The sequence below is a fragment of the Syngnathus acus genome, chromosome 16, assembly GCF_901709675.1.
Source record: "Syngnathus acus chromosome 16, fSynAcu1.2, whole genome shotgun sequence".
NCBI lineage: Eukaryota > Metazoa > Chordata > Actinopteri > Syngnathiformes > Syngnathidae > Syngnathus > Syngnathus acus.
In genome coordinates, this window is record NC_051101.1 from 351,681 (window position 1) to 378,180 (window position 26,500).

The 26,500-nt window shown below is 47.7% G+C and overlaps 1 protein-coding gene across 7 annotated transcripts; it reads left to right on the plus strand.

The window, feature by feature from the left end:
• Nucleotides 1–139: 139 nt before the first annotated feature.
• Nucleotides 140–26,474, plus strand: LOC119136418 (GON-4-like protein). 7 transcript variants are annotated; one of them, XM_037274866.1, is made up of 30 exons: nucleotides 140–240; nucleotides 554–675; nucleotides 1,141–1,236; nucleotides 1,318–1,433; nucleotides 1,868–1,942; nucleotides 2,023–2,073; nucleotides 2,147–2,185; nucleotides 2,258–2,356; nucleotides 2,473–2,532; nucleotides 2,605–2,721; nucleotides 4,099–4,333; nucleotides 4,897–4,998; nucleotides 5,471–5,511; nucleotides 5,597–5,697; nucleotides 5,929–6,106; nucleotides 6,173–6,259; nucleotides 6,338–6,518; nucleotides 6,591–6,741; nucleotides 6,887–7,037; nucleotides 7,100–7,216; nucleotides 10,368–11,138; nucleotides 11,205–11,439; nucleotides 11,592–11,752; nucleotides 24,449–24,643; nucleotides 24,948–25,091; nucleotides 25,162–25,458; nucleotides 25,525–25,608; nucleotides 25,663–25,988; nucleotides 26,056–26,200; nucleotides 26,272–26,474. In XM_037274866.1, the coding sequence occupies exons 1-30, from the start codon at nucleotides 155–157 to the stop codon at nucleotides 26,383–26,385; spliced, it is 4,677 nt and encodes a 1,558-aa protein (XP_037130761.1). In that variant the 5' UTR covers nucleotides 140–154; the 3' UTR covers nucleotides 26,386–26,474. The 7 variants fall into 7 exon arrangements, with proteins under 7 accessions (XP_037130761.1, XP_037130755.1, XP_037130758.1 ...); XM_037274860.1 differs by having other exon boundaries at nucleotides 25,525–25,988; XM_037274863.1 differs by having other exon boundaries at nucleotides 6,182–6,259; nucleotides 25,525–25,988.
• Nucleotides 26,475–26,500: the final 26 nt, after the last annotated feature.

The window sequence follows — 26,500 nt, forward strand, 5'->3', positions numbered from 1 at the left end:
AGCCGTACCCACCGACGAATCAGCTCGAGCCGTGAGAGTGCAGGTGTCTAAACACACTAATTTTTGCTTCCTTTATTCATGAGCTGTTTTTGCGGGGAGCTCCAGGCGCACTTGTGCACAAGTCAGGCGCAGCTTGATGTGCCACACCTGTGAGATGAGTTGTATTTTAACAGCTTTGGAGAGCTTTGTGTGCAGTATTTGCGAGAAAGGCCTTTGTGTACACGGGAACGGGTTAGTGAGGTCAGTGCCAAAAGTCAAGTGTGCGCGCTTGCCAAAAAGGGAAAAAGGGCAAATAATTTTTATTGTTTTTCGTAAGTATTTTGTGGCATATTTAAAAACTACAGTACAGAAATAAATATTGAAAGAATGAAATGATGATGTAAATGAAATACGGTACATAACATGCATAAACCGTTTATGTATGTGTTATATATCGTATTTCATTTACACCATCGTCGTTTATGATAAACGGTACATAAACACCGCATGACACGTTGAAATGATTTTTGTTGGTCTTCGTGGTTTTTCGCTTGATGTCCCGGTCGACCTCCAGGTCGGCAGTTGGCGACATATCGCTGTTGCTGTGCACCATCTGCCGCCATTTCTGCCGGAGCCGGATTGTTGGCGGAAATGAAGCCAGGATGCTGCCAGTTGGCTTGAAGCAAACATTCGACGGTAAATTATCTTCTTTTACTGTTTCTACGTCTTCGACCCTTTGAAACAGACATTTGTTCAACAATTTGGGACATCGATTCTTGCTGTCATTTACAAGCGCAGTGGCATTTATTCTGACTGGCTTTTTCCTGCTGTCGTGCATAACGTTCCAGACTTTTAGTGACGGAGCAAAACGTCCTCATCATATTTGACGGCTCAAGCGACACAAGCACATCTCAGTTGCCGTTTATTTTTGTCGCTTTATTTTTAGTTTGTTTCACCGTTGGCTCATGCTCTTGTATAACGCAAGTAGTTGATTCGCGTTCAATAAATCTGTCCTCCGTGGTGAGAGATGGCCTGCATAGTTAGGTTTGATGAATCCCTCAACGGTCATAATAAAATAACTGCATAACTTGTCTGTCTTCGTGTCGATAGATCGAGAGTAGAAATACAAACCAAGTATCTGTTTTTTGTTGATGTCATCAGCAGGGATGCGCGAGGAAGATGCAGACAAGGGAGAAGCGTCTTTTTTGTTCAATATCAGGAGTGCTGGACTGGAAGATGAATGGAGACCTTTGTCAGGTGACTGAGAACGAATGTGACATCACCATCATGCAACATCAGCACAGTCACACGACGGATGTTGTCTGCCATGTTGCTCAGGTGGGCAACAGCCGCAGGAGTACAGTGAAGACGAGCTGGGCCGACTGGACATCGATCTGGACAGAAAATCCAGACGGCACAACTTGACGTCTGGCAACGTGCGCACCATCCTGCATGTCAGTCTCTCTCTGTCGCTCTCTGACGAGCACACATAGCTGAGGGCAGCGAAATTCACATCAGCCATGACTTCAAGTTGCGCCCCCATGATGTTACTCTGCTGAACAAAACATCTTTATGGGCGTATTTCTTGTATTATTATCATCGAAACAATTCTCAAGACGTCGGATTTAGAGCTTAAGTCGAATTCTTGCGATGTACCCTGTAGGCTTCACAATTGAACCAATAGCCACAAATAAGTGCTGTTTATGGGTGGGAAAGGTCCGAGGATGGTATAAAGGGGACCATTTGTCTTCCTTTTTTTGCATGTAAGGGTAAAACGCGTGCAAGGTCTGCAAGTAAATGCCATTGTTGTAAGAAACCAAAGGGAAGCGGAATCCTCCCCACCAGGGGTGCGAAACCTTTTGTGCACTTCTGCTTGTACTTCTCTCAGGAGGTGATTACTCACGAGCGCGTGGTGGACATGATGAAAGCTGCCATCAGAGCAACCCAGGACATGCCCATGTTTGTAGGTTACGCCGGCGCTCACATGAATGCCCTTCATGAGACCGCGTGCTTATGATGCCTTGTCCCTTGTCGCCAAACCAGGAGCCAAAGATGACGCGCTCAAGATTGAAGAGAGCCATCCAGCAGGGACAGGTAACCGGTTCGCTACGCACAACTTCGTTGTCGTCATCGGTGTCATCTACTTGACGAACTGTCCTTGTGCCAGTGTCTCGACTGGAGTTTGTCCACAGAGCAAAGTTTGCTGGTAAAACAGGATAGCCGCCCCTCCAATGTCAGCGGGCTTAGTCAAATGCTGACGCCGTGTTTTGTCTTCAAGCATCCTCAGTTTGTCGACATCCATCTCGATGCCGACGAAGACTCGTCGGATGAAGAGTACTGTCCCGAAGATGAAGACGATGATGACACAGCTGAAGAGGTCCGTCCGTCTTTGAGAGCAACCTGATGAGCGCTTTGAAGCGTGTGGCTTCCGCCTGTCGTGTTGCTGCATCACGACTCAAAGGTTCTCTTGTTTGCTCTTTTGTGCGGACGTAGACTTTCCTCAGTGATGGTGACGTCATTTCGCCTGACAAACCTTGTGACTCCAGCTCCCAGGTAACCTGTGACCTCCCCCTATGTTGCCTGGTGGTGTGCGTTGACGTGGCCTCTGGCGGGATTCTTTTTCAGAGGCACTCGATGTTGGCCGCCCACAAGCTCACAGACACCGCCGGTCCCTCCTTCCTGGAACGCCTGAATGCTGTGGAGGAGGAGCTCAACTGTGGTCCCGCCTATGCGTCCTTGACGGTAAACATCCGCAGTCGGCGTGTGGGACATGGCAGCACACAAGCTTTGAAAAACGGCCGCGGCATCATGGGTCACCAAGCAGGTGCCCGCCAAGGAGTGCAGGAGTAACCGTCAGGCGGGCCTCTTCTTAAAATAGCGCGCCACGTGCTATTTGAGATTACAGTGGAGCCTCGGTTTTCGAACGTCCCGGTTCTCGAACAAATCGGTATTCGAACAAAAAATTCAAGATTTCTTTGCTTCGGACGTCGGACGAAATTCGGTTGTCGAACCTCGTGAGATGAGCCGAGAGGACCCGCATGCCAACTGACTCCGTTCGTTATTACGTTCTCGTTACTCTGAGGATTGCATCAACTATAATCATGCCTCCAAAGGAAGCAAGTGGGAGCAGTAAAGCCATCCTAAAACACAAAGACGCTCTTAAAGCAATGTGACAGTGAGCGCCCGGCGCGCTGCGGTTGAGCGATCGGACCAAATTAAGCTCCCTGCGCACTGAGGTCCACTTAACTTTTGGAAAGTACATCAGGACATTAAAAATATGTTCTAAATTTCAGCGACGGCTCTGACACAATAATGCGACCAGCGCGGTGCAGTTGCACGGTCGGCCAAAAATGCGCAAATGAAAAAATGCTTTTTTTTTTTTGAACGGATTAAATTTCTTTCCATTATTTGGAATGGGAAAACATGATTTGGAATTCGAACGATTCACTTCTCGAACAGCCTTCTGGAACGGATTGTGGTCGAAAACCGAGGCTCCACTGTATTTTCATGCAAAGTTGTTGAAGTGATCGTTTGAAAATGTAAAAAACCTGGTAACGTGTCATGAAAAGAATTTCTTACATTCTGCTATGGTGGTTCTTAACCTTGTTGGAGGTACCGAACCCCACCAGTTTCAGATGCGCAATCCCCGAACCCCTCTTTAGTAAAATTAAAATGATTTTTTTTCGAATTCAAGACAGATTTTTTTACTGGTGCACAAAATGAGCCGTGCATAAACATCACATTGTTCAAAGAACAAAACCAACACAATTCATGAACTCTCAACAAATTACATACCAGGAAATCAGTGTGACTTCTGCGTCATCACAAATTTACACGACATACAGGTGTGTTCGGACCTCCGCAGTGGAGGCTCTGCTGAACTCCTGAGACCAACCCACCGAGCCCCTAGGGTTCAATCGAACCCAGGTTAAGAACCACTGTGCTCAATGGTTGTGAAATGAATGTAATTTATTATGACTAGTCATATAACCACCAAAACGGGCTTCCGGAACATCAAAGAGAACAGATGGTACAGGAATGATGATGATATCGTACCCACACCACCGGCGGGATCTTCAACAACGCTCGGGCTTCCAGTTCATTTGGTTTTATGTGCAGTCTCACAGGACAGAAGATGTGGAGGAGGAGGAGCAGAGGGACGAAGGCTCCAGCGGGTTGGCATTCCGCACGCGTTCTAAACTTCGCCTGGTTAACGTCCCCCTGGAACAGCTAGAGGCGGCGCTTTTGCCTCTCGACATCACAGCTGACATGTATGAGCAAAGCCCCTGCTGCAAGGAGGAAGACCGCCATTGGGCGCGCTGGCTGCAAGGACTCATGGCCGCCGACAACCAAGGTCAGCAAAAAATGAACGATCGCTCGCTCACCATTTGGGCAAAACCGCAAAGCTTCAGCCCTGTTCTCACACTATGCCACTCCAATACGACCACCTTTTTCCTTTGTCGTTTGGCATGTACTTGTAGAACGTGTTCGTATTTTCAGTTCAGTTATTTTCAGTTGAAAGTTACTCATCAGCACCAATGTGAGTATTTGGAAGAAAGACTTCACTCCCTCTATGCAAGTTCCTCCTTTTTTCTACGACTTGACCCAATCCTTGCGCCGCCATAATCCTCCCGTCTCAAGGAGACCCAAAAACCACACATAAAAATGTCTAAAATGTTGACCAAAATTGGACGTAAGAGGTTTCTCCCCAGCGATTTGTCAAGGGCCATGAGACAAAACAAAGATTAACCTTGAAAACTCTCTAAATAGAAAGAGCAGTGTTTGGAGACTTTTCTAAACTTTGTTGAAGGCATCCATCTTTATTTTCACTTGTTCCTATTTTGAATTCGAACATCATGACACAGTTGTGCTCATCAGTTGGATGACGCTGGCAGAATGTGGAATGGCTTTGTGCAGAGGAAGCCGACGACGACGACGACCCAGAGTATAACTTCTTGGACGACCTGGATGAACCTGACTTGGAGGACTACAGGACGGACCGGGCTGTTCAGATCACCAGTACGTGTCCCATGATGATGTTTGGGCCAGCATGTACATCCCGCTTGTCAGTCCTAGTATTGAGATCCCAACTATTGATACCAATTGATTCAAATGATGGGCAAGTTAAATCTCAAATGCTCTTGACAATAACATCTTCTGTGCTGCTCCACTCATCCAAAGATGCCATTCGGCTGAATCTCGTTTTTGTGGAAAAGGAATGAGGCTGCCAAAGCCACCCACTCATGTGTCAGCATCTGGGGAGGGGGGGCGTTACGAGACCAAACTCAGAAAACGGGCGGTCGTCGTTACCTGAGCCCAAAGCCACTGTGATGTCATTGTCAGTCAATAGCGAGCAGAAGTGTTCAATTTCCCAAACTTCCATGGCGACCGAGCGTGGACTCGTGTCCAGCCGCAAAAGCCAAGAGTTGGACGAGAGCTGCGAGTGTTGCGATGCTTGACACGCAGCGTGTGCACCTCTCTCCTTTTTCAGAGAGGGAAGTCAACAAGCTGCTGGAGGAGCTCTTTGACACGGTGGGTTTATCTTGCTTCTGCCGCCCGCGAGGATGCGGACCAGATGCGCGAGGAGTCGATAGGCTTTGTCATTGTGCGTTTGCAGCTCTGGGATGACCGTCAGGCTGAGGAAGAAGACGAGGAGGACGATGAGGAGGAAGAGGAGCCAGAGGCCAGCCCCGGCTTCAATGTCCCGCAGCCTTTGTGGTAAGACAACACAGCTCGGGTTTTGCGTCCCGATGCGCCCTCTTGTCGGGCCGCTCCAGCAAAGATGTGCTGTGAGCGTTTGGGTCAGGAGGAAGAGAAACGTTCTCCTCTTGTGCAGAATCTTCAAATAAGCGCTGCGAAGGAAGACTGGTTGACCTGGAGAGGAAACATTCCTTCTTGGGAAGGGGGGGGCTTTCCGTTCACACTTTTTGCCACGTTTGCCCTTTGTAGCTTGGAGCCAGCTTTAACCGGCACGCTAACTATGCGGAGACGGGAACCATTCAGGAGAGCCCTGCAAGACACCACCAACCACCCGTGGCCCGCAGCTGCACCCGCTCCGTTGTTGCTTCCTAAAGCGCTGTGCCCCAACTCGGCCCACAAACGCCAACTGCAACGACAAATCCAACAGGTGCTCACCCTTTCCTGCCTTTCCTCCAATCGAGCTCCGGTCTCTTGATCTGCTCCCCTCTCTCAGCACGTGCAGCTTCTGGCAGAAGTTCATCTGCTGAGTCGTGGTGTCGGCGCCCTGAAACACGAAGCGTCTGTCACCAAACACTTCCTGGTCAGTCGAATCAAGAACAGGGCAGAAACACTGCTGACCAAACACACAAACCAAAGCACACTGTAACGTGTCGAGCAGGAGGAGCTGCAGCGTTTTGCCGTGCAGCAGGAGCAACTGTTGCACGCCTCGTCTTTCCGGGCGTGCAACTTGCAGGGAGCACTGGACCTTCTTCGGGAGATTGAGCATCGAGTGGATCTTCCTCCTCCCCCACCTCCTGTGTCCAGGCGCTGGCTCCCTGTAATGTCTTCGTCAAGCATTAGTAAGGACAAATGACCCCCCCCCCCCCCCCACCTGTTCCAAGCCTTGTGGCTGAACTTCCTGCTGTGTTTAGGCCACGCCTTCCCCGTGTTGCCCTCCGACACTGCCTGGCTGCTTGCCACACGAGTGGTTTTCCTCTACCCAGAACTACTTCCTGTTTGTAACCTGGATCCCTCCCACCACCCACGACCCCATCGCAGTATTTTTACTGCAGGAGAGGACGGGTAAATAAATACATGCGTTCATTCTTAGGCAACTTGATAAGTTGAGTTTCCCAACTTATTTAGACAAGGTCGGCCGGCTCTCTGAACAAGATTTTCCATAATATCTTTGCTCGACCGTGTTATAACAAATGGTGTCGGCGTCGAGGCTGATTGTTTTAGGTCTGAAGCACTTTGAGGGGGCCGTCCAGCCCGAGCATTTGATCAGCTCCTACCTGCTCTGCAAAAGCTCTTGGAAGTTGACTAAACACATCCGTGAGATGAGCAGCTCCAGAGCGCCGCGTGAAAATGTGCTCAAGGTGAATATGTGAAAGGGTCCCGTGTTGGACACAAATAGTTGAGCTCTTTATGTTCTCTGCAGATGTTCCTCGCCCGGCAGCTTGCTACGCCGCTGCCGCTGGCCTGTGCAAGAGTGCAACCTGGAGACCAGCACCCCCCAGTGGAGAGAGACTCCTCCATCATGCCCTTTTGGCTCAAGGTACAAATGAGAGTCCTTGAATCGGGGCAGAGTTCTGTCCTCGTGATCGGACGTTGCTTATCAGGGGTCAGGTCGCGGGGGCTGACCCTCATCCTGACCGCTTCACACTCGGCTGCGAACCGCTCCAGTGAGAGCTGGAGATCACGGCTTGAAGAAGCCAACAGCACCACGCAGATGCAATGCTGAGCTCCCAAAACCGGACACCCTCAACACCTCGGCTGTGCCTAGAAATTCTGTCCATAAAATTTATGAACAGAATCGGTGACAAAGGGCAGCCTTGGCGGAGTCCAACCCTCACTGGGAACGAATCCGACTTACTGCCGGAACTGCGGACCAAGCTCTGGCATCGATGATACACCCTTATCAGTTGGTTCGGCACCCCGTACTCCCGAAGCATCCTCCACAGAACTTCCCGAGGGACACGGTCGAACGCCTTCTCCAAGTCCACAAAACACACGTGGATTGGTTGAGCGAACTCCCATGCACCCTCAAGGATCCTGCCGAGGGTATAGAGCTGGTACACTGTTCCACGGCCAGGACGAAAACCACACTGCTCCTCCTGAATCCAAGATTCGACTTCCCGACGGACCCTCCTTTCCAGCACCCCTGAATAGACCCTACCAGGGAGGCTGAGGAGTGTGATTCCTCTAGTTGGAACACACCCTGCGGTCCCCCTTCTTAAAGAGGGGAACCACCACCCCAGTTTGCCAATCCAGAGGCACCGTCCCCGATGTCCACGCAATGCTGTAGAGGCGTGTCAGCCATGACAGCCCCACAAGATCCAGAGCCTTTAAAAATTCCGGCCGGATCTCATCCACCCCTGGGGCCTATTCTCCCCACCGACTCACGACGTCCTGAGTCGAGGTCAGCAGCACGCCATCTCCACTGTAAACAGTGTTGAATGTGCACTGCTTCCCCCTCCTGAGACGTCAGATGGTGGACCAGAATTTCCTCGAAGCCGTCCGGAAGTCATTCTCCATGGCCTCGCCAAACTCCTCCCACGCCCGTTTTTTTTCGTAAGCAACCGCCGAAGCCCCATTCCGCCTGGCCATCCGGTACCTGTCGGCTGCCTCCGGAGTCCCACAGGCCAAAACGGCCCGATAGGACTCCTTCTTCAGCTTGACGGCATCCCTTACCGCCGGTGTCCACTAGCGGGTTTGGGGGTTGCCGACCACCATACGGCCACAGCTCCGGTCGGCTGCCTCAACAATGGAGGCACGGAACATGGGCCACTCTGACTCGATATCCCCCGCCTCCTCCGGGACATGGGAAAAGCTCTGCCGGAGGTGGGAGTTGAAGCTCTTCCTGACAGGGTATTCTGCCAGACGTTCCCAGCAGACCCTCACAGTACGTTTGGGTCTGCCAGGTCGGACCGGCATTTTCCCCCACCATCGGAGCCAGGTGGTTATCAGTTGACAGCTCCGCCCCTCTCTTCACCCGAGTGTCCAAAACATGCGGCCGCAAATCCGATGACACGACTACAAAGTCGATCATCGAACTGCGGCCTAGGGTGTCCTGGTGCCAAGTGCCCACATGGACACCCTTATGTTTGAACATGGTGTTCATTATTGACAATCCGTGTCGAGCACAGAAGTCCAATAATAGAACACCACTCGGGTTCAGATCGGGAGGGCTGTTCCTCCCAACCACGCCCTTCCAGGTCTCACTGTCATTGCCCACGTGAGCATTGAAGTCACCCAGTAGAACGATGGAGTCCCCAGAAGGAGCGCTCTCCAGCACTTCTTCCAAGGACTCCAAAAAGGGTGGGCACTCTGAACTGCTGCTTGGTGCATAGGCACAAACAGGTCCCGTCCCCCCCACCCGAAGGTGGAGGGAGGCTACCCTCTCGTTCACCGGGGTGAACCCCAATGTGCAGGCGCCCAGTAAGTATACCCACACCTGCTCGACGCCTCTCACCGTGGGCAACTCCAGAGTGGAAGAGACTCTAGCCCAGGGGTGCCCAAACTTTTTCAGCTCCCGAGCTACTTTTGAAATGACCAAGTCACAAAGATCTACCCACTAAAAAAAATAATAATTTTTTATATATATATATATATATATATATACACAGTGCCTTGCGAAAGTATTCGGCCCCCTTGAACCTTTCAACATTTCGCCACATTTCAGGCTTCAAACATAAAGATATAAAATTTTAATTTTTTGTCAAGAATCAACAACAAGTCGGACACAATCGTGAAGTGGAACGAAATTTATTGGATAATTTAAACTTTTTTAACAAATAAAAAACTGAAAAGTGGGGCGTGCAATATTATTCGGCCCCCTTGCGCTAATACTTTGTAGCGCCACCTTTTGCTGCAATTACAGCTGCAAGTCGCTTGGGGTATGTCTCTATCAGTTTTGCACATCGAGAGACTGGAATTCTTGCCCATTCTTCCTTGCAAAACAGCTCGAGCTCAGTGAGGTTGGATGGAGAGCGTTTGTGAACAGCAGTCTTCAGCTCTTTCCACAGATTCTCGATTGGTATTGGGCACCCCTGCTCTAGCCCCTCTCGAGAGGGCTTGTAACAGAACCCAAACTGTGTGTGGAGGCAAGTCCGACTATATCTAGTCTGAACTTTTCTGCCTCGCACACCAGCTCGGGCTCCTTTCCAGCCAGAGAGGTGACATTCCTTGTCCCTAGAGCCAGCTTCTGCAGCCGGGGATCGGACCGCCCAGGTCCCCGCCCTTGGCCGCCGCCCAGCTCACTATGCACCCGACCCCTTTGGCCCCTCCCACCGGGAGTGAGCCCATGGGAAGGGGGACCTACGTTCCCTTTTTGGGCTGTGCACGGCCCCATGGGCGAAGGCCCGGCCACCAGACGCTCATCTTCGAGCCCCCACCCCAGCATACTTGAATCAATCAAATGGAAATATCAGGAGGGACATTTTATCAACACAAATCTTATTTATTGAGCACTTTTAAAACACAATACATACTATGATAAAGACAAGTTATTTGATTGTAATATCCAGAAAGAGATTCCTTTATGTTGGCATTCAGTGTACAGCAACTCCAGAATGGTTCAGGTGTGTCAAAAAAAAAAAGCCACAGTTCAGGAGTGTAAAAAAAAAATTGTGCTGCATCTGAATGCGTCTGTCTTGCTTCTCAAGTCCTTATTCTCCTCAGAATCAGCATCACTGTCTGCTTTGCAGAATAGCCACCAGGTAATCCAGATGACCCACGTGAACGCCTGTTCGCTAGGCTACCCTCGCTTCCTTCCCAAAGGCTGCAACTTGAGGCTTTACCCCTCCCGCCTCCAAAAGCCCTCACGCCAACCCGGCTCCTCCCAGAGACGTCTTTTCACGCTGGCCCATAATGCATCGCTGCAGCCCATCTGCTCAGCAGAAAGAAAGACGGAGCTCCTCCTGTCCTCTGAGTCTGAGCCACGTGCGATCCAAGCCAGCTACTTCCTCCTTCAAAGGGACGCCACCTTGCAACATGCATCTTCCGCACCCGTGCCAACTCCCAACGCATCCATAGAGCTGGGCAAGGCGCGCCATCAAAAGGCATCCCACTGCCAACAGCTCGGACGCCGCCAGACCCATGCTAGTGAGGGTGACGAGCGACACAGAGGAGAAGGACAGGGGCGTTGCGGTGAGGAGAGGGAGCCAGCAGAGGAAGGACAAGGTGAGGAAGAGGAGCAGGAAGGGGTAGATGAAGGAGCAGGAGAGGAGGTGGGGCGGGAAGGAGAAGAGGCAGGGAAACGTCAGGAAGAGGAGCAGGAAGCAAGGGAAGAAGGACAAGGAGAGGAACAGGAGCAAGGTGACGGAGAGAAGGATGAAGATCGAGAAAAGCAGGAGGAGGAGGAGGAGGAGGATGACGACGACGAAGACTTTGATGAGCTGACACAGGATGAAGATGAGGAGGAGGAGGCGATGTCGTCGGCCTCGGAAGAGTCTCTGTTGTCCATCCCAGAGCTGCAGGTGACCATTGGGCTTGGCCTGTGGGAGTGCCCCTAGCAGCTGACCTTTGACCCCTGTCCTGCTCAGGAAACCATGAAGCAGCTGGCCCGGCTGGCGTCCAGGAGGAGGCCAGCTGCCGAGTCGGAGGAAGACCACTCGCCCGGATCGCAGGAGGAGGATGAGGAGGAGGAAGAGTCGCCGAAAAACCACCAGGCCGCTCGAAGGACAGCCGCCGTGGTGTCTGAAGACGAAGACGCCGCAAACGCTGGCGAGGAGGAAGCGTCCCGAGGAGGGCGAAGAGGAGGGGGCAGGCGAGGAAGGGGTGAGATTTCTTGAACTGCCTTACTCTGTCGCCCTCTAAATTTCCAGGCACTCTTTGCGTTGACCTTGTCCCAAAAACAAAAACATGTCAGTCCCCCAAATGAAAAAGCGCTTCCAGATCCAGCAATGTGTGGCTTTGTTTGTGTGCATCAGGTCAGCCGAGTCGAGCTCTCGGGGGGACGCGGCGAGCTCGTCGGGAGCATCACAGGAAAGACCAGAGCAAAGTGTGTCTGCTCTACGATGAAAACATGCTGGAGAACGACCCTCAGCGCCAAAGCAAAGATGTGGCCTTCGCTCAGAGCTACCTTGATAGGGTGAGGTGCTCTTGCACAAGTTTCCTTCCAGCTCTGCTTCCCCATTCTTTGCTGCGAGCTGCAAGCTGTCTGCTTGAGTGAAGCGAGGCCCGCAATGTCAGTTAGAGCTCGCTCTTGGTTTGTCTGTCATTCGAGGTGTGACTTCTTGTTCTCGCTGCCTCCCGATGTATGCAAAAGTTTGGGCACCCCTGATCATTTTCATAATTTTCCTTTATAAATCATTGGTTGTTCGCATCAGCAATTTCAGTTAAATATACCATATAGCAGACAAACAGTGATATTTGAGAAGTGAAATGAAGTTTATAGGATTTACAGAAAGTGTGCAATCATTACTTGGACAAAAGTAGGGAGGTGCATAAATTTGGGTACCCCAACAGAAAAATCGTCCTTTTGCAGAAATAACAGCCTCTAAACCAGTGGTTCCCAAACTTTTGCAGGCTGGCGCCCCCTTTGGCTCCCCAGTGAATTCCTAGCGCCCCCCCCCCCCCCCCCCCCCCCCCCAAGGACCGGCATTTATATAAATAAATAATACATTTATATAAATAAATAAATAATATATTTATAATATCATTACCATTACGTTGAATTAGTGGGAGCACTGAGTTTGTTTCTCAGAAACGAGCCGGTCCCATCTAGACGTAATCGGAGACAATGACACCCGAAGTGATTTAAGGTTTGTCTTTTATTGCAGGATGCTTGGTCTCCATGTGTTGAAGCAGTTTTGAATGCTTCACTGCCTGGTTAGTTAGCCTGTCGCCACATATTAGCTTTGCGGGCTCGACTGGGGAAACATGTCACGTGACCGGGACGAGTGTCTTGACCTGAATTAATTGATCGTCGATAAAAAAAAAATTCTGTGCGGCTTGGCGGCCCGGTACCAAGTGACCCACGGACCGGTACCGGTCCGCGGCCCGGTGGTTGGGGACCACTGCCCTAACCAGCTCAACACAACACAACACGGCGCGTTCTGGCGAGTCCCCAATTTCATGTTGACTTGAACTCAAGATGATGTTGACCGCCAGAATGCGGTTTTTATTATAAGATAAAATTCTGAACATTACAAGCTTGAAATTACAAACCTGAGCTTTTGCTTTTGTAGTCTATGCTGTCGGATCTGACTGGGCCAGAGCGGCGTGTTGTGTACAAATCGACTGCCGCCCCCCTACCGCCCCCCTACCGCCCCTTTCTTCCTCACCGCCCCCCGAGATCTTTCCACCGCCCCCAGGGGGGCGGTACCGCCCACTTTGGGAACCACTGCTCTAAACGCTTCCTATGGCTTCCAATGAGAGTCTGGATTCTGGTTGAAGGTATTTTGACCATTCTTCTTTACAAAACATCTCCAGTTAGGGGTATTTAATGTGGCCAGTTGCAAGTTGTTCTCCTCTTTGCATCTTCTCTGAAGAGTGGCAACATGGAAGCCTCAAAACAATTGACGAGTGACCTGAAAACAAAGATTGTTCAACATCATAGTTTAGGGGAAGGATACAAAAAGCTAGCTCAGAAATTTCACCTGTCAGTTTACACTGTGAGGAACATAGTGAGGAAATGGGTAAGCAAAGACACAGTTATAGTTAAGGCCAGGAGTTGCAGGCCGAGAAAAATCTCAGATAAGCAAAGGCAAAGGATGGTGAGAAGTCAAAGTCAACCCACAGAACAGCGTCAAAGACCTACAACATGATCTTCATGCAGATGTTGACAATGTGCATCATTCAACTATTCAGTGCACTTTTTCAGCACAAGGAGATGCTGTATGGGAGAATAATGCGGCAGAAGCCTTTTCTGCGCACATGCCACAAACAGTCGCTTGTGGTATTTTAAAGCACATTTGGACAAGCCAGCTTCATTTTGGAATAAGGTGCTGTGGACTGGTGAAACTAAAATGTAGTTATTTGGACATAACAAGGGGCAGTATGCATGGAGGAAGAAGAACACAGCATTCCATGCCAAACACTTGCTACGCACAGTCAAATTTGGTGGTGGTTCCATCATGCTGTGCGGCTGTGTGGCCAGTGCAGGTACTGGCAATCTTGTTAAAGTTGAAGGTCGCATGGATTCAGCAGAATCTTGCAAACAATGTATAAGAATCAGTTGAAGTTGCGCAGGGGCTGGATACCTCAACAAGACAACTACCCCAAACACTGCTCAAATTGTACTAAGGCATTCATCCAGAGCAGCGGTGGCCAGCCTGCGGCTCTTTGGCTAGTTTCATGCGGCTCTTTTACGTTCATATCAACATTTGTGTTTATTTTTCGTGCGTATTTGCTTCGCTTGAGTTCAATATGGTATTTTGGTCAAACGCGCATGCGCGTGAGGTGAAATCCCGCAAAGGAGGAGGGACAAACAGAGCGATTGGTTTTGCTGGCTTTTTAATGAATGGCGACTGTGACTACGGGGGCCCATTAGGTCCAGAAAAGCTGACAAGACGCTTGCAAAAATGGCAAGGAAAAAATGCACAGCTAAACGAATATATGACGATGAACACAGGACGTTTTTAACAGAGTTAAAGTTGTTTTTTGTTGAACGCTATGGCAAGCCATTCTGCCTGATATGTCGGACGTCATTGGCGCATTTAAAAGCTTCAAATGGTCAGCGCCACTTCAGCTCACTTCATGCCAATAGCGATAAGGACTTTGCAAAAGGGACTGAATTTCGCAAGCACAAGTTTGGAGACTTTGAAAAGTCAGGCAGAAAAATAGGTACAGTTTTTCAAAAAAATTACGAAGCACTCAGAGACTGTCACACTTGCATTGTTTCAACTGGCTTGGAACATTGCACGGGCTAAAAAGCCATACAATGAAGTGGAGTTCGTTAAAATATGCCTCAGTGACGTTATTGAAATCTTGTCTCCTGAAAACGACAAACTCAAACGAATGGTCTGTCCCGCCACACATAGTAAGTGAAAAAACTTATTATGTTTTTGTTTGTGGAATTTGTTGAACTGAGAGTTTGTCTGTGTGAGACAATGCACACAATGTTCATTGTTGAAAATGTGGTCTTTGGTCTGTGGTTTTAGTACTGTAGGAGTCAATTTGTCATTATCATGTTGGCTGAGCAGAGGGGTGTGTGTGTGTGCGTGTGCGCGTGCGTGTGCGTGCGCGTGCGTGTTTGTGTGTGCGTGTGTGTGGGGGGGGTGTTCATGTGTGCTCATGTGTATGATGTGGCTCTTTGCGATGACACAGTAAAAAATGTGGCTCTTAGTCTCTGACTGGTTGGCCACCCCTGATCCAGAGGAACAAGTACAACGTTCTGGAATGGCCATCTCAGTCCCCAGACCTGAATATTATTTAAAATCTGTGGTGTGATTTAAAGCGGGCTGTCCCTGCTCGGAAACTATCAAACCTGACTGAACTGGAGATATCTTGTCAAGAAGAATGGTCAAAAATACCTTCAACCAGAATCCAGACTCTCGTTGGAAGCTATAGGAAGTGTTTAGAGCAGGGGTGTCAAACTCATTTTGGTCTGGCGGCCGCATACAGCTCAAGGGGGCCAGACCAGTAAACTCATTCCAAAATTACATAGAACTAACAGCAAGTCACCTTTTTCTTTCTTTGTATTAATGCAAAGAAGAAATAAATTATAAAAATCTTTACATTAAATTAATTGTCCTTTTACATTTTACTCAGTTTTATTTGATAATTAAATAAATATTATAATCATTTAAATGCAGGCGGCTCGGTGGCGCACTAGTTAGCACGTCCGCCTCACAGTTAGGAGGGTGCCGGTTTGATTCCACCTCTGACCCTCCCTGTGTGGAGTTTGCATGTTCTCCCCGTGCCTGCGTGGGTTTTCTCCGGGCACTCCGGTTTCCTCCCAGATTCCAAAAACATGCTTGGTAGGCCAATTGAGCACTCCAAATTGCCCCTAGGTGTGAATGCGAGTGCGGATGGTTGTTCGTCTCTGTGTGCCCTGCGATCGGCTGGCAACCGGTTCAGGGTGTCCCCCGCCTACTGCCTGATGACTGTTGGGATAGGCTCCAGCACGCCGGCGAACCCCGTGGGGACAAGCGGTATAGAAAATGGATGGATGGATATTTAAGTGCATTAAACATTTAAAAAAAAAAAACTGATCACAGTGATTGTACAATGTTTTAAAACATTTAGTCAACAATTTTGTGGAACTTAAAAACACTGCCCTGTATGTTATAATACCGTATTTTTCGGACTAAAAGTCGCTCCGGAATATAGGTCGCATTAGCCATAAAATGCACAATAACGTGAAAAAAACCATATATAAGTCGCTCCGGAGTATAAGTCGCATTTTGGGGCAATTTTATTCGACAAAATCCAACAACAGACATGAACGAGCAACAACAGGCTAAACGATAGGTATGCTAACGTGACATAAACACAAACGAAGAGCTGAGAACGGGCCTGACGTAACATTCAGAGTTATTCAAAAAACTATTACATAAATAACACGTTTATAAAACCATCTGTGTCACTCCAATTCATTAAATCCATCGATCGTCCTTTGTCAACAATGGGTGCGCGCCGCTGACGGCGCTTGCACTTCAAAATATTCCACGGCCCATATAACGATATATAAATTATATATCAAATAGCTATTATATAAGCAATAATATCAAATCATCTGTGTCACTCCAAATCATTCAATCCATCGATCAAATTCCTCGTCCTTTGTCAACAACGCCGCGCGTGCCCCCTATCGTCAGCCTCGTCGTTATTCCACAGATCTAGTATATAACTATATTGTAGCGTTAACAAAGTACAAGGAAAGACGTGGGCTTGGTAAACGGCTCTTTATTTAACAAAACAAAAGTTCAATGAGCCAACAACTACTGAACTGTAACAATAAAACCATATACAAGTTGCTAAACGAAATAAAATATATCAAATAACTATCACATAAATAGTTCACCGCAACACGGCCCCAAGCACCGGCATTGACTTCCAGGCGTGTGGCGGCGTGGACTTCCATCCTCGGAGGTGGCACTTCCAGCCACGGAGGTGGAAGAGAGCTCCATAGAATAGGACCGGGCGTGCGTAAAAGCCATGTCCGAGCCCCATCCACCGTCCCCGGACAGCCACCCGGCCAAGCACCGGCCCCCGACTTCCATCCACGGAGGTGAAAGAGAGCTCCGTAGAGTAGGACCGGGCGTGCATAAAAGCCATGTCCGAGCCCCATCCACCGTCCTCGGACAGCCACCCGGCCAAGCGCCGGCCCCAGACTTCCATCCACGGAAGTGAAAGAGAGCTCGGTAGAGTAGGACCGGGCGTGCGTGAAAGCCATAATAGTTTTTCAAACCTTCTGTGTCACTCCAAATCATTAAATCCTTCAAACTCTTCATCCTCCGTGTCACTTACAAAGCCGCTAATGATGCCGGTAGTACGTGGGGCCCTTCGTCATCTTCGCCATCCCGTGATCAATCTTTGTCCTTTTGTAAACAACCGCCGTGCCGCTGACGTCACTTGAAATTCAAATTACCGTATTTTCCGCCCTAAAAGGCGCACCTAAAAACCTAAATTTTTATCAAAAGTCGACAGTGCGCCTTATAGTCCGGTGCGCCTTATATATGGATCAATACAGTAAGCAGCCGCTGGCTGATTTCATTTTCCCCCGTAGAAGAAGAAGCGCGCGGTAGAAGAAGAAGCGCGCGGGAGAAGAAGAAGCGCGCGGTAGAAGAAGAAGCGCGCGGTAGAAGAAGAAGCGCGCGGTAGATTCAAATTCCATGTTTGTTTACGTGCAGACCCCAAAATGGCTCCTACTAAGAGACACGCCTACGACGCAGAGTTCAAACTCAAGGCGATCAGTCACGCAGTAGAACACGGGAATAGAGCAGCAGCCAGGGAATTTAACATTAATGAATCAATGGTGCGGAATTGGAGGAAGCAAGAAGACGACCTGCGCCAAGTAAAGAAAACTAAACGGAGTTTCCGAGGGTGCAAGGCGAGATGGCTAACGTTGGAGGACAAACTCGAACAGTGGGTTGTTGAACAGAGAGCAGCAAGTAGAAGTGTCAGTACAATCACTATTCGAATGAAGGCAACAGCGCTAGCAAGCGAACTTAACATTAACGATTTTAAAGGCGGTCCTTCTTGGTGCTTTCGGTTCATGAAAAGACGTAATCTCTCCATCCGCACACGGACTACTGTTTCACAGCAACTGCCAAAAGACTACCAAGAAAAGCTGGCCACTTTCCGCGCATAGTGCAAAAACAACATTGCTGAAAAAAACATCCGGCCAGAGCACATCACCAACATGGACGAGGTTCCACTCACCTTCGATATTCCTGTGAACCGCACTGTGGATAAAACGGGAGCACGCACGGTAAACGTTCGCACCACAGGGAATGAGAAGTCCTCCTTCACTGTGGTTCTCGCTTGCCAGGCTAATGGCCATAAACTTCCACCCATGGTCATTTTCAAGAGGAAGACCTTGCCAAAAGAAAACTTTCCAGCCGGCGTCGTCATCAAAGCTAACTCGAAGGGAGGGATGGATGGATGAAGAAAAGATGAGCGAATGGTTGAGAGAAATTTACGTGAAGAGGCCGGGTGGCTTTTTTCACACAGCTCCGTCCCTATTGGTCTACGACTCCATGCGCTCCCACATCACAGATGGTGTCAAAAAACAAGTGAAGCACACTAATTCGATACTCGCCGTCATTCCGGGTGGATTGACAAAAGAACTCCAGCCGCTAGATATTGGTGTCAACAGGGCATTCAAAGCTAGACTGCGAACTGCGTGGGAACAGTGGATGACAGAAGGCGAACACACGTTCACCAAGACAGGGAGACAGCGCCGGACGACATACGCCAATATCTGCCAGTGGATCGTAAATGCCTGGGCTGATATATCAGTCTCAACTGTGGTCCGAGCTTTCAGGAAGGCAGGAATTGTCACTGAACTGCTAGACAACAGCAGCGACAGTGACTCGATTAGTGACGACGCCGACGAGACGGAGCCGGGCATATTGGATCCCGTAATCGCCCCACTGTTTAATTCGGACACTGAAGATGAAGAATTCGAGGGATTCACGGATGAGAAATAACTTTATAAAGTGAGCTTTACACGTTTATTTTGTGTGCTGTGTTGTGTGACGTTTGACGTTAACGTTTGAACAACGTTGTGTTATTTATATATTGTTATTGCTTTGCACTATTTCGAGTGTTACTGTATTGTAGCGCTAACGTTTGATTTACCTTAATCAGACTTGACCAGACTGTTTCTTACGTGTTTATTGAATCCAAGAAAAGTTCCCCTCCAATATGTGAGATAAATGTTGCACTACATGTTATACCCTGCTGTTGTGTTATTTATATATAGTTATTGCTTTGCACTATTTCGAGTGTTACTGTATTGTAGCGCTAACGTTTGATTTACCTTAATCAGACTTGATCAGACTGTTTCTTACGTGTTTATTGAATCCAAGAAAAGTTCCCCTCCATTATGTGAGATAAATGTTGCACTACATGTTATACCCTGCTGTTGTGTTATTTATATATTGTTATTGCTTTGTACTATTTCGAGTGTTACTGTATTGTAGCGCTAACGTTTGATTTACCTTAATCAGACTTGATCAGACTGTTTCTTACGTGTTTATTGAATCCAAGAAAGGTTCCCCTCCATTATGCGAGATAAATGTTGCACTACATGTTATACCCTGCTGTTGTTAAAAGATAAACGAAATACCTCATCACATAAAACAGCTGTTTATTCATATTGGAAGTAAATGGAGTTGTCAGAATGCTGGTTTGTAATCTATAAATAAAGTTTAACTGACCTATCTGACTGTTTTGTTGACATTCCCTGTAGCGTAGCTCCTTCTAATGAATGCATAACGTAACCCCAGCCTCTACTGTAGCGTCTATTCTATGCGCCTTATAGGCCGGTGCGCCTTATATATGGATAAAGTTTTAAAATTAGCCATTCATTGAAGGTGCGCCTTATAGCCCGGTGCGCCTTATAGGGCGGAAAATACGGTACAGTAATCCCTTGCTACATCGCGGTTCGTTTATTGCGGTTTCACTTTTTTTTTTTTTTTTGAAAGTTTTTGAAAGAATTCACATATATGTCGCTCCTCAGTATAAGTCGCCCCCCCACCCAAACTATGAAAAAAAAAACGCGACTTATAGTCCGAAAATTACGGTACATCAAACGCATCTAAATTTAGAAATCAACGAATTTAAAATCCATTTTCCACATCTAGGAAGCAATTCTGAACACATAAATTGAGGCCACACACTTGAGATTTTAAGTGGCAGCTGTTTTAAACAGACAGTTGATTAAGTAAATTTGGCCCCTTCCTTGTTAATGCATAAAATAAAATATAAAAAAACGCACATAGATAACATATGTGGCATGCATAAGACATAATATTTTACTTAACAATACTCTTCTCTGGTAAATCTGTTTCTGACTTTCACAGCAATTACTAGTGCAAATATTCACATTTGTTTATTTTATAGTGCAACGTTCAAAGCAGCATTCCATGGAATTTAGTCTTGCTCAGTACTTGCCCCTGAAACTTGGCATTTTTTAACCTGCACAAGTGCATCAATGTCAGGCATCATATCCTGCAGCCAGTTTCAGAATCTCATTTAAGTGCTTATGTGTGAGCTTTGAGCGTAGCTTGGTTTTATTAATGTTCATTAGTGAGAAAATTTGCTCACAAAGGTAGGTAGTCCCAAACACAGACAACATTTTTGCAGCCAGTGCTGTCAATTTAGGATAGTGTGGTAGGCGATACTTGTAAAATGTGTCCAAGCCCACAGAGGCAAATTTGTCCTTCAATTCTACATCACATTGCAAATCAATGATTTTCAGTTGCATGTCAACAGGCACATCAGAAGCTCTGACTGTGAATGGTGAGCGAAAAACTGCGAATTCTGTCTCGAGTTCGCTCAAGACCTGAAATCGTTTCTCAAACTCCCTCAGCAAACCTGAAATCTTGTCTATGTACTGTTTTACATCAGGATTAACGCTTTCTGTGCACACATCTCGGAGACAGGGAAAATTAGCAGGGTCTCCGCTTGCTATCTGCGTCTCCCATAACGTGAGCTTTAACTTGAATGCATGTATGCTGTCATAATACTGTTACAAATTTTTTGCATCCCTGCAACATTCCGTTCAGATTATTCAACCATAAATGCAAGGTCCTGCAGCCAAAGTGGGCACTGTAATTCCTGAACAGGTTTTTCCTTTTTCTCTATAAATTCTCCGATTTCCCCTCAGAGTACAGCTTTGACGCTAATGCTACTTGGCTAGCAATTTCGTAGTTGGCTTTCACCGCAGCATCACTGACATCTTGGCTCCGGGTGAAAACAGATTGCCGTTTCCTCAGACCAACCAACATTTCATTTACCTTCTGTTTTCTCAGTTTTCCGTGCAAGCTAGTGTATTTTTCACCATGCTGAGTTTCATGGTGGCGCCGAATATTGTACTCCTTAAGCACCGAAACTTACTGCATGCACACCAGGCACACGGGTTTCCCATTCACCTCGGTGAACATATTGGGAGGTCAATTTTTTTCTTGAAAAATCTGACACTCTGTGTCCACTTTTCTCTTTATGCTGATGAGGGTGCCTGTTCCAAGAGAAAAAGCGGGTAAAGCGATTGAACTGGCTAAAACACAACGCATCTAGCGACCAACATAGGAACTGCAGATTTGAAAGGAAATTAAGTTTATTCTTTTTTTTTTTCTTTTCTTTTGTTAATGCAAATTTATCCCCGGGCCGTACTAAACCCCCTGGCGGGCCGGTTCTGGCCCGCGGGCCCTGCGTTTGATACTACTGGTTTAGAGGCTATTTCTGCAGAAGGAGGATCTACTAAATATTGATGTCATTTTTCTGTTGGGGTGCCCAAATTTATGCACCTGCCTACTTTTGTTCAAGTAATGATTGCACACTTTCTGTAAATCCTATAAACTTCATTTCACTTCTGAAATATCACTGTGTTTGTTTTGTCAATAGTGCACTTATCTGATGTAAGTGACCGGTTCTCCGTTTAAAGGGTAAAATTCTGTACTTTAGCCCCTCTGCAGTAACGCAGTCTGTAGGGGAGACGAGAATTGATTTAAGCCGGTACGGAAAGAAGATTCGTTCCGAGTCTAACCGCTGTTCAGGTAACTAATCTATTGTTAGATTAATTCCGTCATTTCCGGACGCCAGTCCCACTGAAATCAAAGAAACCCGAGGGTTGAGTAACTACTTTGTCGAGATCCAGGATCTCCTCGATCGCGGCTGTTTCAGCGGCTCTCCTTTCGTATTAAGATTGTTGCTTTTGTTATCCGCTCGGAATAGTTTAGCTGTCTTTGTTAAGACCGCGGGAACTCGTTTATTTTCACTAGCGTACACTCACACTAGCTGAGCTTAAGTTAACGGTTTCGAACCAGATTCTGACACTCCCTGATGTCAAGGATTAAAGCTGTCTTCATTTAAAAAAGAACTGAACGGTTTAAAGTATGACTATGATAAACAAAAGAGATTTAAAGCATTAAAGATCAAAATCATTAATCGAAATTAAATGATTATAAAGTAGAAATTTAATGAATAATAATAATAATTATAATACCGTAATTTTCGGACTATAAGTCGCACCGGAGTATAAGTCGCACCAGCCATAAAATGCCCAAAAAAGTGAAAAAAAAACATATATATGTATATAAGTCGCTCCTGAGTATAAGTCGCCCCCCCACCCAAACTATGAAAAAAACCGCGACTTATAGTCCGAAAATTACGGTAATAATAAATTATATTTATAACGCACTTTATATTCGGAGGAATCTCAAAGTGCTAATAATAAGCAAGAAAGAGAATTACAAGTTTCAATTGTTCGAACAACTAACAATAATTTCCACTCACTATTCTCAATAGAGCAAAAATTATTCAGTCTCGAAGTTCTCTCGATTGAAAACTCAAAAATATAGTAAAAAAGGGTAAGAGGCTAGAGGTCTAAAATGCTGTTTGGTGGAAAAGTCGAGTGATCAGTTCTCCTTGTTCCAAAATCCGAATTCTGTTTAAAAGAACAGGCTGGCCTAAAGAATGGAGATGACGACACCCTAAAAATGGCTCCTCTCTCCTGCACCGTGGTCTGCATCTCCTAGCCTGTCTTTGAGCTTAAAATGTGACTAAGTCCAATTTGAAGATAGTATAAATTCATTTTAACGGACTTCATTAATCTCAGACAGAATGAAATCTATCTTTGTCTAATCGGCGTTCTCGACCCACGGCAGTAGCCGCAGGGGCCATACCCCTGACGGGGAAAGCCCACCGGGCGAGAGAGAGCGATGCTCTTTGGCCGAACAAACCTTTTATACCAGTCCAGTTCGTGGGTACTATGCCTGCTTGGTCACGTACCAGTTTTTTTCCATAACGTCATACATTGGCCTCAGATGACTCAAATGCTTCCAGAATAGACTGCACCTGCATCTCAACCGGATTCAACCAGATGAGGTGACCATGTTCTCACGGAAGTAACAATTTCCTCAGGGATGCTTCATCCTGTTTCCCACTCCCAAATCTTGTCAACTGTCCATCAACGTGACATTTGCAAATGTTTTTTCTCTGACTTGTGTTCCGTCAAACAGCATTTTGTTTAGGCTTCAATTGGATGAACGTGACTGAGGTCACGCTCATATGTGGGACCTCGGTCTTCCACCACTTAGTATCACCATTAACCCTTTCCGCCTCCTTGTCTTCGCTCACATTCATACATTCATGTGTAAATGGAACATCAATATTACATACATGTTTGATACTGATCAAACATCGTGACAATAATAACACATACTTTCACAATAGTCAATTTAACACATAATCATAACTATGATCGTGGATTCTCTTAGTTAGCAAGTTAAAACACTCAAGCATCTTCAAAGCGTATTTTGACAAGCTGGTGACCTCTAGGTCAAGCTCAAGCGTGGGATTGCAGTCTTTCACCCACGGGATCACTGTCAGCCCCTTGTCCTTACTCAACTCTTAATACATTCATGTGTAAATGAAACATCAGTGCTATGATGCTGCTCAAGTTGCTACTAACTATACAATATTGCAAAGCAGAATAAAATAAAATATATTGCAGCTTACTCTAACTGTGATTAACATGTCTCATTCTCATTACCTAACGATGAGCATGGGCTTCCCTAGTTAGCAAATTAAAATATTCAAGCAGTTTCAAAGTATATTATAGCAAAACAAAATAATATAACATAATCCAAAATTGTGTGTTGCTGTGCCTCAGAACAAGTCTTCATCTAATCAATGACTTTTTAAACTATTAATTTACTATGTTAGGTCAATCTGACTTTAGCACCATCTTCTGGTGAAATTTGGAACGGGAATGGAGGTTTACTGGTTCAACCAACAAATTCCCCTTTACCAATTTAACAACAGTTAATTTTGAAGAACTAACTTTTAAGTAACCCCTACTAAGGCCCCCTTCTTCAGGTCCTCCATGTCAAGCTTTGAAATTTGGAATTTCATCTTAGTCAATTCGTCTGGGCCAAATCCAATACACACTCACGCACCATCTTTTACCCTCCTATCCACCATGTAACTAACAGTTTGCTATATGATATTTTTAACTGGAATTGCTTACCCGAACAACCAATGATTTATAAAGCAAAATCTTGAAAATGATCGGGGGTGCCCAAACTTTTGCATACGACTGTACTTGCTTTGGCTCACCTCGCGTGAAAATTGGCCTCCAAGTAACGTGGTTACTCGTTTGGCCCCCGAGGTCCGGGAGGCGCTGCATGACGTCCCGGAGAAGATGGAGGAGTTTGTGGCGCTGCTCAACGATTTGGAGCGGCTGGAAGGGCGGGAAGTGGTCTGCGTCTTCAGGAAGCTGCGCTGCATCCTGGGAAGCCGCACAGAATTGATGCGGGACTTTGCCGCCTTTCTGCATCCTGAGCAAGCACTTGAGTGCGGACTGGTAAGAAGACGCTTGCGGGGAAAAGCGCAAGGCCATTGAAAAGCATCAGTGGTTCCCCCTCCCTCGCTAATTTACAGAGCCCTTCTGGCTTTCTTTCTTTTTTGGGTAGTGGGTCGCAGCTGGTGAAAAAGTTGCCACACATGAAGGGAGAGGGACAAGAACTGTTCCTTTTCCTTGTGCTCATGACAAATGCATTGCAAACCCATTGTTATCGGCTTCTCTTCAAGTAGGTGGCGAAAAATGCGGGTCCCAGACCCACTTTCTCCATGTCGGTAATTTGCAGCATGTGCTGTGCTGTGTGCAGTTCCAAGAACAGCAAGCCTTCGAGCGCAGTCGACGCTTCTTGCGGCAACTGGAGATAACGTTTGGAGATAATCCGTCTCACTACAGCAAAATCATCAAGGCCCTGCAGCCCGGACCACACCTCAGCCCCGCCGGTGTCAACGAGGTATGTTCCTCTTTACCCTTTGTGGCTGCTCGTCGTCAACTCTGCCCGTCTGCCGCTGCCCGTCCCTCAGCTCAAGGCGCAAATGGCCGCGCTGCTCAAAGGACACCCTCATCTGCAAGCCGAATTCTGGGTGTTTTTCGACGAGCTCCGCCCGCCGCCCGCTTGCCCGGGACAATTCGAAGAAGCTCATTGGCCGGAGGAAGGTGGAACAGGTGAGGGCCCGGGCCACCTGATCGGGGCCGGGGCCGATGGCGCTTTTGAGGAAGTCACTTTACCGGACGTGGATATGGATGAGGACGGACACAAAATGGACGCCACCTTGAGCCGGCGCCAGAGAAGGAAGCTCCGGTTGCACGCGGCCGATGAGGTGGGAACAGACAGGAAGCCTCACAGAACCGGCCTATGCGTGCTCATTTTTGGACTTTCTTGTCAGGAGTCCAATTGGCTGTGCTTCTGTCACCACTCCAAGAGCCGCACGCACCGTCGCAGAGGATGCGCTCGCTGCCACGCCAACAAGGTGCGCACGCCATACCTCGACCATGCCGTCAGTCATGTGATGCATCCTGTCCAGGCCTCAGGAGGCGTGTCTGGGGCCATGAAGAGTCTCGAGCCGCTCTACGCTCAGATAGGCTTCGCCTCAGAGGACAAAGATGGCGAGACCAAGGTGGCAGAATGCCAGCGTGCCGGCGTGCCCTCTTGGGAACGTTCGTTCCTGTCGGTCGGCGATGTAGAAACAGACGATGGCGACACAGTGGAGTCGCCGCTTCCCAAGAGGAAAAGGGGAGAGGAGCTCCATCCTCCCTTCCTGGGCTCCTCCAGCCCAGCCCCGGACCTCCCTGTGCGTGCCAAGAATATTTCTGTGACGCCGAGTGGAGAGAAGGTCATCCTGTGGACCAGGTGCCCGGCCCTTGCCTCTGACTGGTCAGGGTGTGCAGAGTTCAATAAGCTGCGACTTGTTTTTTAGAGAAGCCGATCGAGTCATTTTGACCACGTGCCGGCAGGAAGGAGCCAATCAGAACACCTTCCAGGGCATCTCCGGTCGACTGGGGAACAAGACTCCCGGCGAGGTGATTGGCCACTGTGATGCGTTGAGCAGAAGCTCTCGGTCGGTCGGTCGTTGTGCTTTTGTTGCAGGTTCAGTCAGTCAGACGCTGACATTGTCGTTGTGCTTTTGTTGCAGGTTTCGCGACGCTTTCGGGACTTAATGCGTCTTTTTCAGAGCGCGACTCGTAACGCAGGCTCGGAGGATGAGGCTCCGCCCACTGAACTTGTGGCCAATGAAGAACAGGAATGATCTGTTTGGAATGTGTCACCTGTAAACAAGTGTCCTCTGCTCACTATTGAAAGGTGTATGAGAATAAAATAACCTGCGGACTTTTGGTTTCCCTTTGACATCCATGGACTAAGGG

Coding starts and splice junctions, on each gene's coding strand:
- LOC119136418 (XM_037274860.1), top strand. CDS start 155: ATGAGTTGTATTTTAACAGCTTTGGAGAGCTTTGTGTGCAGTATTTGC. Junction 2,722..4,098: donor CCGCCTATGCGTCCTTGACG/GTAAACATCCGC, acceptor TTTTATGTGCAG/TCTCACAGGACAGAAGATGT. Junction 25,092..25,161: donor GCCCCGCCGGTGTCAACGAG/GTATGTTCCTCT, acceptor CCCGTCCCTCAG/CTCAAGGCGCAAATGGCCGC.